Source organism: Mobula hypostoma, chromosome 2 (genome assembly GCF_963921235.1).
Source record: "Mobula hypostoma chromosome 2, sMobHyp1.1, whole genome shotgun sequence".
In the NCBI taxonomy this organism is placed as follows: domain Eukaryota; kingdom Metazoa; phylum Chordata; class Chondrichthyes; order Myliobatiformes; family Myliobatidae; genus Mobula; species Mobula hypostoma.
This window is the reverse complement of record NC_086098.1, coordinates 33,843,089-33,856,150: the sequence shown is the minus strand read 5'-3', so window position 1 is coordinate 33,856,150 and position 13,062 is coordinate 33,843,089. Positions and strand designations below refer to the sequence as shown.

The 13,062-nt window shown below is 39.3% G+C and overlaps 1 protein-coding gene across 9 annotated transcripts in view; it reads right to left on the bottom strand.

Moving 5' to 3' along the window:
• supt3h (SPT3 homolog, SAGA and STAGA complex component) overlaps window positions 1-13,062 on the bottom strand; it is a 425,840-nt gene that overhangs the window by 116,528 nt on the left and 296,250 nt on the right. For all 9 annotated transcript variants that reach the window (XM_063035264.1, XM_063035273.1, XM_063035254.1 and 6 more), the window contains 2 exons: window positions 9,372-9,458; window positions 1,864-1,957 (listed from right to left, as the gene is read on the bottom strand). In XM_063035264.1, coding sequence (XP_062891334.1) covers window positions 1,864-1,957; window positions 9,372-9,458 — 181 coding nt within the window. The remainder of the gene's footprint in view (window positions 1-1,863; window positions 1,958-9,371; window positions 9,459-13,062) is intronic.

The window sequence follows — 13,062 nt, the reverse complement described above, 5'->3', positions numbered from 1 at the left end:
CTATAATTCGGTGATCAAAACTGCACACAATATTCCAAATTTGGCCTCACCAATGCCTTGTACAATTTTAACATTACATCCCAACTCCTATACTCAATGCTCTGATTTATAAAGGCCAGTATAACAAAAGCTTTCTTCACCACCCTATCCACATGAGATTCCACCTTCAGGGAACTATGCACCATTATTCCTAGATCCCTCTGTTCTACAGCATTCTTCAATGCCCTACCATTTACCATGTATGTCCTATTTTCATTAGTCCTAACAAAATGTAGCTCCTCACACTTAACAGCATTAAACTCCATCTGCCATATTTCAGCCCTCTCCTCTAATGGGCCTAAATCTCTCTGCAAGCTTTGAAAACCTACTTCATTATCCACAACGCCACCTATCTTAGTATCATCTGCATACTTACTAATCCAATTTCCCACCCCATTATCCAGATCATTAATGTATATGACAAACAATATTGGACCCAGTACAGATCCCTTAGGCACACCACTAGTCACCGGCCTCCAACCTGACAAACAATTATCCACCACTACTCTCTGGCATCTCCCATCCAGCCACTGTTGAATCCATTTTACTACTTCAATATTAATACCTAACGATTGAACCTTCCTAACTAACCTTCCGTGTGAAACCTTGTCAAAGGTGTTTTTTTCACATTAGATTTCAGTGCTTCAGAACAATTTCACTGTTCACATTAGAGCAAAATAGATATAGAAGAGGATGAATGGAAAACTACAATAGAAAGGCAATGAGGTGGCCACTAATAAAAACTACATTCAGCTGCCAAGAACAGGGGCTTTAGAGCAGTCAAGTAGAGTTAACCATCTACAAATGGGTTAATAAAGGAGTGGGGGTGGAGGAGAAAAGTTGAGGCACTCATAGTATCACTGAAGAATCACTTCAACGGAGCACAAGAGACCCATAAACCCATGTGTGTGGTATAACTGACAATGACTCCTTTGTAAATTCCTGTGGCTCAAGTCTGAAATGTATACTTTTAATTCTGGTTATGATTACCCCAGGTTAATATCAGGCACATAAGTCTAATTGTGTGCAGATCTGAAACAAAAGATATATGATTAATTAGATAAATACCTACACCTTGTAAATAAAAGAATGATATTGAGGTCTACCTTTGGATGGAATCTTCCAGAAAACTTAATTCATTCTCTTTTCTCCATGGTGGATCACGTGAGTAGTTCCTTCAACTGACCAGTGAATCACTTAAGCTCACCAGTTTCTGACCCAGCCATGCTTATTTTCTAGTAGGGTCCTGAGCACTGGAATACTGCCACTGAGCCGATCAATGAGGCTCAGTCCAGTAAAGTATCTCTAAATATGTAGCCAGATTGAACTCCCAAAAAAAGGCTTAAACATCTAGTGACACCAAGACCCAACGTTCACTGGTTATTGTAGATGCCACTGGGATTTAAGTGTCTTTAACATTCAGAAACACTCAAAAACACTCATCTATTAACTAAAGAGTAAAAATATTAAAATAACATTTACAAATTTAAATACATATATAAATACAATTCAACCTGTGCTTAGGAGTCCCAAACTTCGACTCACAAGCTGATAGGTCAGAGCTTATCTGCCAGCTTTACAGCATGGGCTCCTCAGTTAGGTTTCTGCAACTTCTACAGTAGTTTATCAAAGCTAGTCAATAGTTTTATATGCACACTAACTCTACAGGAATGACTGGAAGAACTGGATCGGCCCGTGACTGAATGGCGGAGCACACTTGATGGGCCTAATAGCCTACTCCTATATCTTATGGTCTTATAGAGCCTTCGAAACGTTGAAATGAAGAATGTACTTAATCCACTTATAACTTTTTTTTTTAAATACCTGCTTCAATAATATCTTCATCTTCAACACCCTTAATGATTTTGGATTTGAAATCCCGGAAACTCATATACCTTAGCAATCGTCGTAATTTTTTCTGTAAATAAAGAGAAATAAATGTGAGTGTGTTTCTTCACAATAAAATGTTACATTAAATATCTACTTGTTAACTTTAATTTCCCACTTTCACTGTGTAAACCACAATAATGGCCTGGACCTTGTTTTTTTTCTGCTGAGCAGCCCATGTTGGCAGCTGATATACGAGGGAAAACTCACATTGACTTTGTGAGGACACCTTGGCATCAACTTCTCATTCTCAAGATTGCCTCACTACAGGTCCTTCTATGCTATTATGTGAGAGCTCAGAAAAAGCTTTGTCTACAAAAATGCAGTGGCAGAAAAAATCTTGAGAGCTGGTTAAGGCAAGCACCTGGTTTCATCAACTGTCGAAAAATACAAATGTTTCTTACATTTAGAAAGATTCAAACTTATTTCCAGTCTATTAAAATATCCTACTTAATTGTCCACCCTTTGTCAAGCAAACTAAAATCAGTGTTGTTCCTCCTCCAGGACTGATTGGGTACAGGTGGCTTGCAATGGATAAACTGAACCTCTGGTCAAGATAACGCAAACGAACAACAATTCCTTGGGTGACATCTTTCAGATAGCCAATCATTTTAATTATTTCACCTTTTCTACATCTGCTTTTTTTGTCCTGTTTGTGTTTTGGAAAATATTAGAGACATTGACGCACAGTTTTGCGTATGATCAAATGATCCAGTGCTCTGCTGTCCTCGAGAGGATTCCAGGAGGGGACCACGAACATGAGAAGCCTTGTGGAAAAGACCAGAGACAGGATGCAGGGCCACGATCCGCTCCATTTCGAAGAGTCAAGGAAGATTGAAGCACTGAGGTGAATGCGGAGGAGGTCAGCGTTGTTCTCCATGAAAGACTGAGTTTGAGTGGTAGCTTTCCTCGTTGCTGATGAGAAGGGTCAACAAGGTCTCAGGATCAGCAGTCGTCAAGCCCATGGGATCGCTGGTCACTCTCGACAGAAGGACTGTTTACGAGCAGTAGCTCTCCTCGATGCTGCATGAGAGATGTTTTCAAAATTCTAAGATTTATGTGATGTCGGCCTTTTCTCCTTGGAGCGACGGAGGATGAGAGGTGACCTGGTAGAGGTATATAAGATGATGAGCCCAGGGCTGAAATGGTTGCTACAAGAGGACACAAGTTTAAGGTGCTGGGGAGTAGGTACAGAGGAGATGTCAGGGGTAAGTTTTTGACTCAGAGAGTGGTGAATGTGTGGAATGGGCTGCCGGCAACGGTGGCGGAGGCAGATACGATAGTGTCTTTTTAAGAGACTTTTGGATAGATACATGGAGCTTAGAAAAATAGAGGGCTATTGGTAAGCTTAGTAAATTCTAAGGAAGGGACATGTTCAGCACAACTTTGTGGGCTGAAGGGCCTGTATGGTGCTGAAGGTTTTCTATGTTTCTATTGGACCGTAGTTTATACTGGTCTCCTTCAGTTTTCTGTGTTTTCTTTCTTGTTACCGATTGAAGGTTTGAGGTATGGGGTTCCAAGCAGGTGAGGGATGGGTTGGATATTTGGGGTCTAATGTTTTTGTCGATGTTTTTCTATGTGGGCGATCTGTTAGATTATTGTGTGCGTGAGAGGGGATTGGGGTTTGATGCTATTGTCGCTGTTCTTTATTTGCGGGAGAAGGGTTTGGGAGCTTTGGGGCTTTTGATGGTCTAGCTGCCGCTTTCTGGGTGGGCGAACTGTTATTTCTTGTGCAAGGTAGGGGTTAAGGGGTTCGGGGTTAGCAAGTCTTCGTTTCTTTTTCTGCGGGGGCGGGGAGGGAGCTTGATATCTCTCCTTTCAACTACTCCCATGGTTTTTCTGTATTTCATAGCTAGCTTGAGAAGATGACTATCAGAATTGCATACTTTGACAATAAAATGAACTTTTGAACCTTTGGATTGTGCAGCATTAGAATTGAGAACTGCCACATCTTTGAATTCCCTCAGTGAATTCCAAGAGACTTTCAGCATTAGAAAGGATTTTCAGAAAATACCTCAAACAGGTGATAACAGCTTCATGACTTCCATACTATGTGGAGAAAACATGTTTAAGAGGAGACTACTGAAGTCTGAAATTACTAAAACAGCAGAGAGAAAACAACTCATTGTTGCAAATGTAGGACACAAAACCAGAATGACTGTGATCATATGAATTCATTATTGTTCTTTCTTTTTAAATCTTTTTATTGAGTAAGTATACAAAAAAGGTAAGCCATATAAACATTAATACAATGTTAAAGTATAATAAAATTCCAAAAGATAACAATACCAAAAAGAAAATACTACAAACAATGTAATTTAAGCATAAGAAACCAAGATAACATAATAGTATACTAGATTTTATATATATCTATATATTCATTATTGAATCCTGAAAGTTGTGTTTCTTGAGGTTACATCAAGTTTTGTTGATTTAGTGGGGTTCTGGCAGAAATGAAATAGAAATCTTAAGTGGTGAGCAAAATGTGAAGAAGCTGAGAGCAGAACAGGGTCCAGATAATAAAAGGAGAAATTGTCCCAACTAATGGAAGGATAAAAAACAAGGATATTGAATGAAGCTAAATGAAAAAGGAACCAGAAAGAACTGAAGGAAATATTTGTTTTTATGCAGGGATAGCTACGGTCCGGAAGGCATAGGGAAAAATTAATTATGACTGAACGATCTCTTTTCATGCTACAATCTTTCTGAAGTATGCAAGAGAGGTATTTTGAAAGCAGCCACCCAAACTGTGTGCAGTTTCTCCATGGTAGATGAGACTACATTATTGGAGCTCTGAATGCAACATAATAAATTGGAATAAATTACTGCTTCACCTGGATAGGAGAAGGGGAAGAGATAAAATAGTGAACGTACATCCCTGTGATTGATGCTGTGAGAAGAATCAGGGATGATGGAGATGGAACAGTGGCGATAATAGAACTGTTTCAGACAGAATAGCCCTTTCAGACATCTACATGATAGGATGAGTCACATCTTAACTACACCTCCCCTTTCAGCATTTCAATTTCATCAACCAGATCTTTTGTTATTAACTGGCTTTTCACCACCACCACTCCTATCCTCTGGTACTTCATTCTATCCTTCTTCTGGTCCCCAGCCTATCAGCAGAATTAAAGGTTATGGGGATAAGGCAGGAAATGGATACTGATTGTGGATGATCAGCCACGATCACGGTGAATGGCAGTGCTGGCTCAAAGGGCCGAATGGCCTACTCCTGCACCTATTGTCTATTATCACAGAGCCCCTGTTTATTGTTCTCTTACAGCTCTCACCGCTCTCTCCAACTTGAGACATATTCTTAACCTTTCCTAATATCACTGAAATATTGACTGTGCTTCCCTTTTCAAGTGTAATGCATGATCTGTGGAGTATATCCAACAATTTCTCATACACAATGTACGATAACATGGAATACTGTATTTAAGTGACAAAAGGTTCTAATTTATTAATATCAGACTGGGTTGTCCAAGACGACTAATTCCCTGTTTGCCAATCATTCAGCAGCCCGAGTTCTGAGTAACTCTGATAGGCTGAATCTATAACATGCACCCTACTTGTTATTATCAGCACACAGGAGAAATCAAGTGGCTAGCTCCTGACTGTGCTGAACATGTTAGCTTGCAAATCTCAATGCACAGACAACTGCCTTATGAATTTAGCACAGAAGTGCATGAATTCCCATACAAAGGTATGAGTGAAAGAAAATTTAACAGAGTATATTTTAATGAAACGGCATCTTGCAAACTGAAGTTAAAGTAATATTATACAAGCCAAAAGAGCTGACAAATAAAGTGTTTACTCAAACCTAATCATGAGAAGGGAATCAATGAAATGTTATAAATTTAAATTGAATAAACTTTAGATCCCTAGTTGACTTTTATTAAGTTCTCCAGATATAATTAACATTGTGAAATATTTGAATATATATTTTCTGAATAAAAAATGAGATAACTTATCTTTAGTCATATGGATTCTATGTACCACCTTAAATTGTATGAAGGAGTAGTGAGCACATAGCTATGATGTATTAACCAGTTTAAAAATTTCATCCCAAGTTCCTCAGATATTTACGTCTGTAAGTCTTGTTCCAAGAGATTCTTAATTTTGTCTAAAGGAACATTCCTTGTCTCCAGTACATACCATAAATATTAGATATTGAACCATTATAAAAAGGTGTCAAATTAAAAATTACGTCTAGTAAATTCTTATCTGAGCTTACAGGAAATGTGCATAACTCAGATCTTAGAAAGTCTCTAATTTGTAGATATCCAAAAAAAGTGAGTTTTGGGTAGGCTATATTTAGCTGACAATAGCTCAAATGAAAAAAGATTTCCTCCAACAAACAGATCTCAAAACCATTTAATACCCAACCTGTCTCATTCTTTAAAAATTAAATCAGTCATGGAGGGTTTAAAAAAATCAGAATAAATGGGACTAGAAAGGGAAAATGTCAATAAACCAAACTGTTTTCTAAATTGTATCCAGATCCTCAGAGTGTTTAATGATTAAATTATCAGTTAGTTTACTTACAAATAAAGGAAGTGAGGATATATCTCTCTACTGTGACAGATGCAATAATGGAGAAGCTTCATTAATTCATGTGTTTTGGACTTGTCCATGTCTTGAATAATATTGGAAGGAAGTTTTTCAAACTTTTTCTTTAATTTTCAAAGTTAATTTTAAGCCTAATCCTTTGACAGCCCTATTCGGTATTGTTGCAGGACAAGATATCAAGTTGTAGACATCAGATTTACACATTTTGGCCCTTAGCTCTTTTATAACTAGGAGGGTGCTTTTGCTTAAATGGAAAGATGTTTCTCCTCCTACTCATGCTCAATGGTTATGCGATGTTATGTCATGCTTAGATTTAGAGAAGGTTCGTTGTTCAATTTCTGAATCTCAACAAGACTTTCAAATATTGTGGGGACTCTTTCTGAATTATTTTCAAAACTTTAAAAACCCTCATTTCGTTGTTTAAATTTAGATGTTGGCTATTATTAATTTTTATTACACGAGAAGGTATTCTACCTTTCTTTCTCCTTAATAAACAGCTTCGGTCTTGGTAGGGATTAGATTTTTTTTTGCAGTAAATTAGTATATTTCAATATAACTTTGATTAACCTACATGAATATGGGGTAATGAGATTGTCATTATGAATAGATATAACATAATTGGTAGTTGCTTTTTTTCGACCTTTATGTATACTTTCTTGTACTCTGTATTCTTCTATGTAGAAACTAATAAAAATACTGAAAAGAATGTGTATTTTCTAAACTGCCACTATCTGCTACAAAATAAAGTGAAAATGGAATGTCCATGGACAGGCAGGGTTCATTTGGCTGAGATGCCCCAGCATTTAGTGAGTGTTGTTTTGGATTACCAGCAGCTGCAGATTTTCTTATGTTTGTGATGGAGTGTTCATGTTGTGTTTGGGATGATCACCTAGAACTTGCAGATTAGACAAATTCCAAGCTAAATTTAAATTTTTATTTGTGTTTCATCTCATTGGCACATACACAAACTATGCAGAATGAATTGCTTCAATGCCTTTCAGTTCAATAACATGTTTTGCTTATATTGCACACAAGAGAAGATCTGCAGATGCTGGAAATCCAAGCAACACACACAAAATGCTGGAGGAGCTCAGCAGGCCAAGTAGCATCCATGGAAAAAAGTACAGTCAACGTTTCGGGCTGAGATCCTTTGGCAGCTGAGATTCCCAAATGGCGAACTTCTGAGATATAAGGTGAATTGTACTGTGTAGAGGTACCAATTGGAGATAAGCAAATCCCTCTGAATAGACAGAAGAAAACAATACAAACTACTCAAAGCCAAATCTGTTAATTCTCACACCAGATTCAGTGTAATCATCCGTTCAGAAGGGCAATATTGCATACTGCTGGGGAAGTAAATAATTTACAGGGGAAAAGCATTCAATAAAAATGTCATTTCAATTATATCGTCTGTAACAGTAGAAACATGGGAATGAGCCCAAGACTGAGCCATAGACCCCTATTTCTTCCTGGAGTCTCGATCAGTCTAAGTCTTTTTGTAAAGATCCAAATGAACCAAAAAGAATAGGTGAATCTCTATTGTTGGAAGACAGGCTGCTTGTGGACGTAAACAGGGTGAGTGGGGGTGGGAGGGGGGTAGGCTGGTGTCAGTGATGTATTGGGCAGTTTTGACTGCTTGTTGTACAGCCTTCCTATCCACCATAGTACAGTTTCCGTACCATGCAGTGATGCAGCATATTAGGATGCGCTCTACCGCACATCTCTCGAAGGTTGCGAGTATGCACATGCAGAGTCCAATTCTCTTCAGCCTCCTCAGAAAGTAGAGGTGGTGGCTCTTTCATTTTATCTGGTACCTTTTTTCCCTCTGATCCAACACTTCTGGATGGACTTCTAGACGCTTTAGGAGTCACACAGAAAAGAAGAAAGCCGCTTGAAAACACATTAAGCCACAACCATGCTCATCAGTAATGATATAAGAAGACATCTGGTAGAAGAGAAGACTCTAAATGCACAGTCTCTCAGATGTACAACAAATCTAAGAACTTCTTTTTCCTTAAGGTAGTAAACATATTATTGACAATGCTTTTATCCATAGAGACACTGAAAAAAATCAAAGATAAAATGCTCTGCTCACACTTACCCTCCTCCTTAAATATTTTTGTAGTTGAATTGGAAACACATTAAATTACAAAACAGGGAATCCAATTTAAAACCACTCAGTTCTGAACATGAAAGGATTTATATTTCTCTGATGGCTGGCTTAGTTTCAAATCAAAAGAATTATTACAGCAAATATTTACCAAAGAAATATAGTATGTTTGAATATTTTAATTTTGTATGAGCTTCTTCATTTTTGATGGTGCCAACAAAAGCTGTTGTAGCCTTCTGGATTTCCTCCTCTCAGGTAATTGTAGTGTACCTAAACAGCAATGCTTAAGGAGGCTGCTTGTTTAGGAGAGGTCATCCCAGCTGACCTAATTCCTATTTTGCAATACTCACAGGAGGAATCACTGCATAGCAACAGGGGAAGGTTGGCATTGTTAGATGTTTTACTCCTGTGTGTTCACTGTAACAGGATTCCAATGCTGACATAACTCAAGGCTCTTTGAGCAACAATTTCCCCTTATAATCTACAGTGAAAGAAAGGAAGTAAGCACACATGATTAGCACAAAAATGGGACTCAGAACTGGATAATGTCAGCACAGCTCAGTTGGCTGCCATGATGAGGAACATGTATTCTTGTTGGAAGAATAAACTGAATAACATCATTCACGCACATTTGTGAACAGAACACAGTAGGATACAAACTACTAACCTTCATGATCAAAATCAAGCTTAAAATAAATATTTCAAGGTATTACTACTGATTTGGTTTGAAGGAAGCGATCAGTTAAAATAGTTAACAAACCTTGTCTTTCCGCATTAAAAACAAAATGTCTTCTGCTGCTATGACTCGAGCTCCTCTGACCTGCGAAATTTCAGCAGCCTGGTGCAACTAAAAGAAACAAACAAACGATATACTGATAAGAAGAAACAAACATAATACTTTTCTAGGGACAGATAATCTGAGCATATCACGAGTAATTGAAATGTAATGGTGTACACCTGAAAAATGACATTATTAATTTAACTTCTAGGCTGGCTTTCCCCATACATTGGTTTTTGAATAAAACATTGCATGATACAAAATTATCACTCATAAATGATCAAAATCTAGATTAAGAGAAATATTTCACTGCATTTGAATCCATTCTATAGTAGTGAAAAAGAATCAACAACAAATGCAACGACTTTTTTGAAGTTATGGGAGCAGACCATCTTTCTGTTTTGGCACATACACAATACAGAAGATCTGATTAATGAACCTTAACATTTTTTAAACTGTTTCTAGTTGTAATATTCTCATATAGGACATTAATGCCATACTGTTTGCACTAAACCTTTCCAAGTATTCTATTGTTTGAAGACAGGGCCTGTCATTTAAATCAACAAACGAGATGCACATAACTTTTCAAACGATCTCCAGAACCTTACAATTGAAGCAAAGAGAATCTATATTGAAGATGTCGAGTGTGAAATAAATGGTCTATTTCTTTTTTTAAATATCAAAGCTCGTAGTAGCTCTTGTTGGCCCATCTACAAACCATTTTTAGTATTTTAATGATTAGCTTCAATACATAATTATTCTTCTCTTGAGTAAAAACAGGTGCCTTTTGCTTTAACAAGTTAATCTATTCAACAATGTTTTAAAAACATCAATTCATATAGGCTTAAACTTTTAAAACAGCTATTTATATTAATGTAAACTACTTTTATTTAAATGACATGATAGGTATTTCCCTGTTTGAAAATTAATTTAAAAATACCATGTTATGCATGGTAATATTTAATTTTTTAAAACTTCCTTATGGATAATAAACAAATGAATTTGAATGCTCACTCTTCTGAGAGTATGTAAACTGGCTAGCCCAAAGATCAGCATTGGTGTTCATCTTAGATTCAATATCACGGTCTATGAAATAAAGACTTAATGCCAGATATTTCATAACAATACATGCAATACAGAAGTTTACAGTTCAGTTTTTTTTAATTAATGACGTTTAATTCAGGACCTAAGCTAGCAGAATAAAGAACAGGGCAACACAAAAATCTGAGGTGACAATGGGAAAGAGTCAAATAAAAGAGAAAGTGAGTAATAATTTGAAAATGGAGAATTAAAACTAGGTCACAAGGAAGGCAGTGGCTTAAAGGATTATGCAACAGTTATATTACAGACAGCTAAGAGCAACAGTACTAGGACCAGTCCAAGTAAATCAATACACAAAATGGAGAAACTCAGCAGGCCAATATATAGAAGGCCACATCAGGAGCACCGGATGCAGTATATCACCCCAGCCGACTCACAGGTGAAGTGTGGCCTCACCTGGAAGGACTGTCTGGGGCCCTGAATGGTGGTAAGGGAGGAAATATAAGGGCATGTATAGCACTTGTTCCGCATACAAGGATAAGTGCCAGGAGGGAGATCGGTGGGGAAGGATGGGGGGGGAACGAATGGACAAGGGAGTCACGTAGGGAGCGATCCCTGCGGAAAACGGGGGGGGGGAGGAGAGGGAAAGATGTGCTTAGTGGTGGGATCCCGTTGGAGGTGGCGGAGGTTACGGAGAATAATATGTTGGACCCGGAGACTGGTGGAGTGGTAGGTGAGGACAAGGAGAACCATATTCCTAGTGGGGTGGCAGGAGGATGGAGTGAGAGCAGATGTGCTTGAAATGGGGGAGATGCGTTTGAGAGCAGAGTTGATGGTAGAGGAAGGGAAGCCCCCTTCTTTAAAAAAGGAGGGCATCTCCCTCGTCCTGGAATGAAAAGCCTCATCCTGAGAGCAGATGTGGCGGAGATGGAGGAATTGCGAGATGGGGATGGCATTTATACAAGAGACAGGGTGAGAAGAGGAATAGTCCAGATGGCTGTGAGAGTCAGTAGGCTTATAGTAGACATCAGTAGATAAGCTGTCTCCAGAGATAGAGACAGAAAGATCTAGAAAGGGGAGGGAGGTGTCAGAAATGGACCAGGTAAACTTGAGGGCAGGGTGAAAGCTGGAGGCAAAGTTAATAAAGTCAACGAGTTCTGCATGCGTGCAGGAAGCAGTGCCAATGCAGTCGTCGATGTAGCGAAGGAAAAGTGGGGGACAGATACCAGAATAGGCACGGAACATAGATTGTTCCACAAAGCCAAAAAAAAGGCAGGCATAGCTAGGACCCATACGGGTGCCCATAGCTACACCTTTAGTTTGGAGGAAGTGGGAGGAGACAAAGGAGAAATTATTAAGAGTAACGACTAATTACGCTAGATGGAGCAGAGTGGTGGTAGAGGGGAACTGGTTAGGTCTGGTACTGCATCTGGTGCTCCCGATGTGGCCTTCTATATATTGGTGAGACCCGACACAGACTGGGAGATTGTTTCGCTGAACACCTACGCTCTGTCCACCAGAGAAAGCAGGATCTCCCAGTGGCCACACATTTTAATTCCACGTCCCATTCCCATTCTGATATGTATATCCACGGCCTCCTCTACTGTAAAGATGAAGCCACACTCAGGTTGGAGGAACAACACCTTATATTCCGTCTGGGTAGCCTCCAACCTGGTGGCATGAACACTGACTTCTCAAACTTCCGCTAATGCCCCACCTCCCCCTCGTACCCCATCCGTCATTTATTTATATACACACATTCTTTTTCTCTCTCTCCTTTTGCTCCCTCTGTCCCTGTCACTATACCCCTTGCACATCCTCTGGGTTTTCCCCCCTCACCCTTTTCTTTCTCCCTGGGCCTCCTGTCCCATGATCCTCTCATATCCCTTTTGCCAATCACCTGTCCAGCTCTTGGCTCCATCCCTCCCCCTCCTGTCTTCTCCTATCATTTCAGATCTCCCCCTCCCCCTCCCACTTTCAAATCTCTTACTAGCTCTTCTTTCAGTTAGTCCTGACAAAGGGTCTCGGCCCGAAACGTCAACTGTACCTCTTCCTCGAGATGCTGCCTGGCCTGCTGCATTCACCAGCAACTTTGATGTGTTTTACTTGACCTGCATTTTGTGTGTTGCTCTAGATTTCTCACACCAGCAGAATCTCTTGCATTTCGATTCCAAATAAAAATGCTTCAAGAATTCAGTATTGAAAATTAAGAACAAAAGAACTGTGTGACCTAAATATGCTGCTTGGCCTGCTGCGTTCACCAGCAACTTTGATGTATGCAGCCACTCTAGTGTTGTTTGGTTGACGTTGAGCAGGTCAGTGTCAGCTAAATCAGGTGAGAGTGGGCAGTTATGCAGAACGTGTTCAATGTTCTTCACCTTTTTGCCACACTCACAGGATTCGCTGGTCTTTAAACCCCACTTCACCATGTTGTCTCCCGTCCTACAAACTCCCGCTCTCGCTCTGTTGAGAGTGCACCACTTCCGTCTGTCAAGCAGTGCCCCGTCTGGTAACATTTCTCTGGGGTCTTGCACTGTATTGTTTGGTGGGGTTCTGGCTTCTGTTTGTTGCCAGAGGTCAATCCTGTATGGTGGGGGGATGTTCCATGTGGTAGTTCCTTCACCATAGCAAA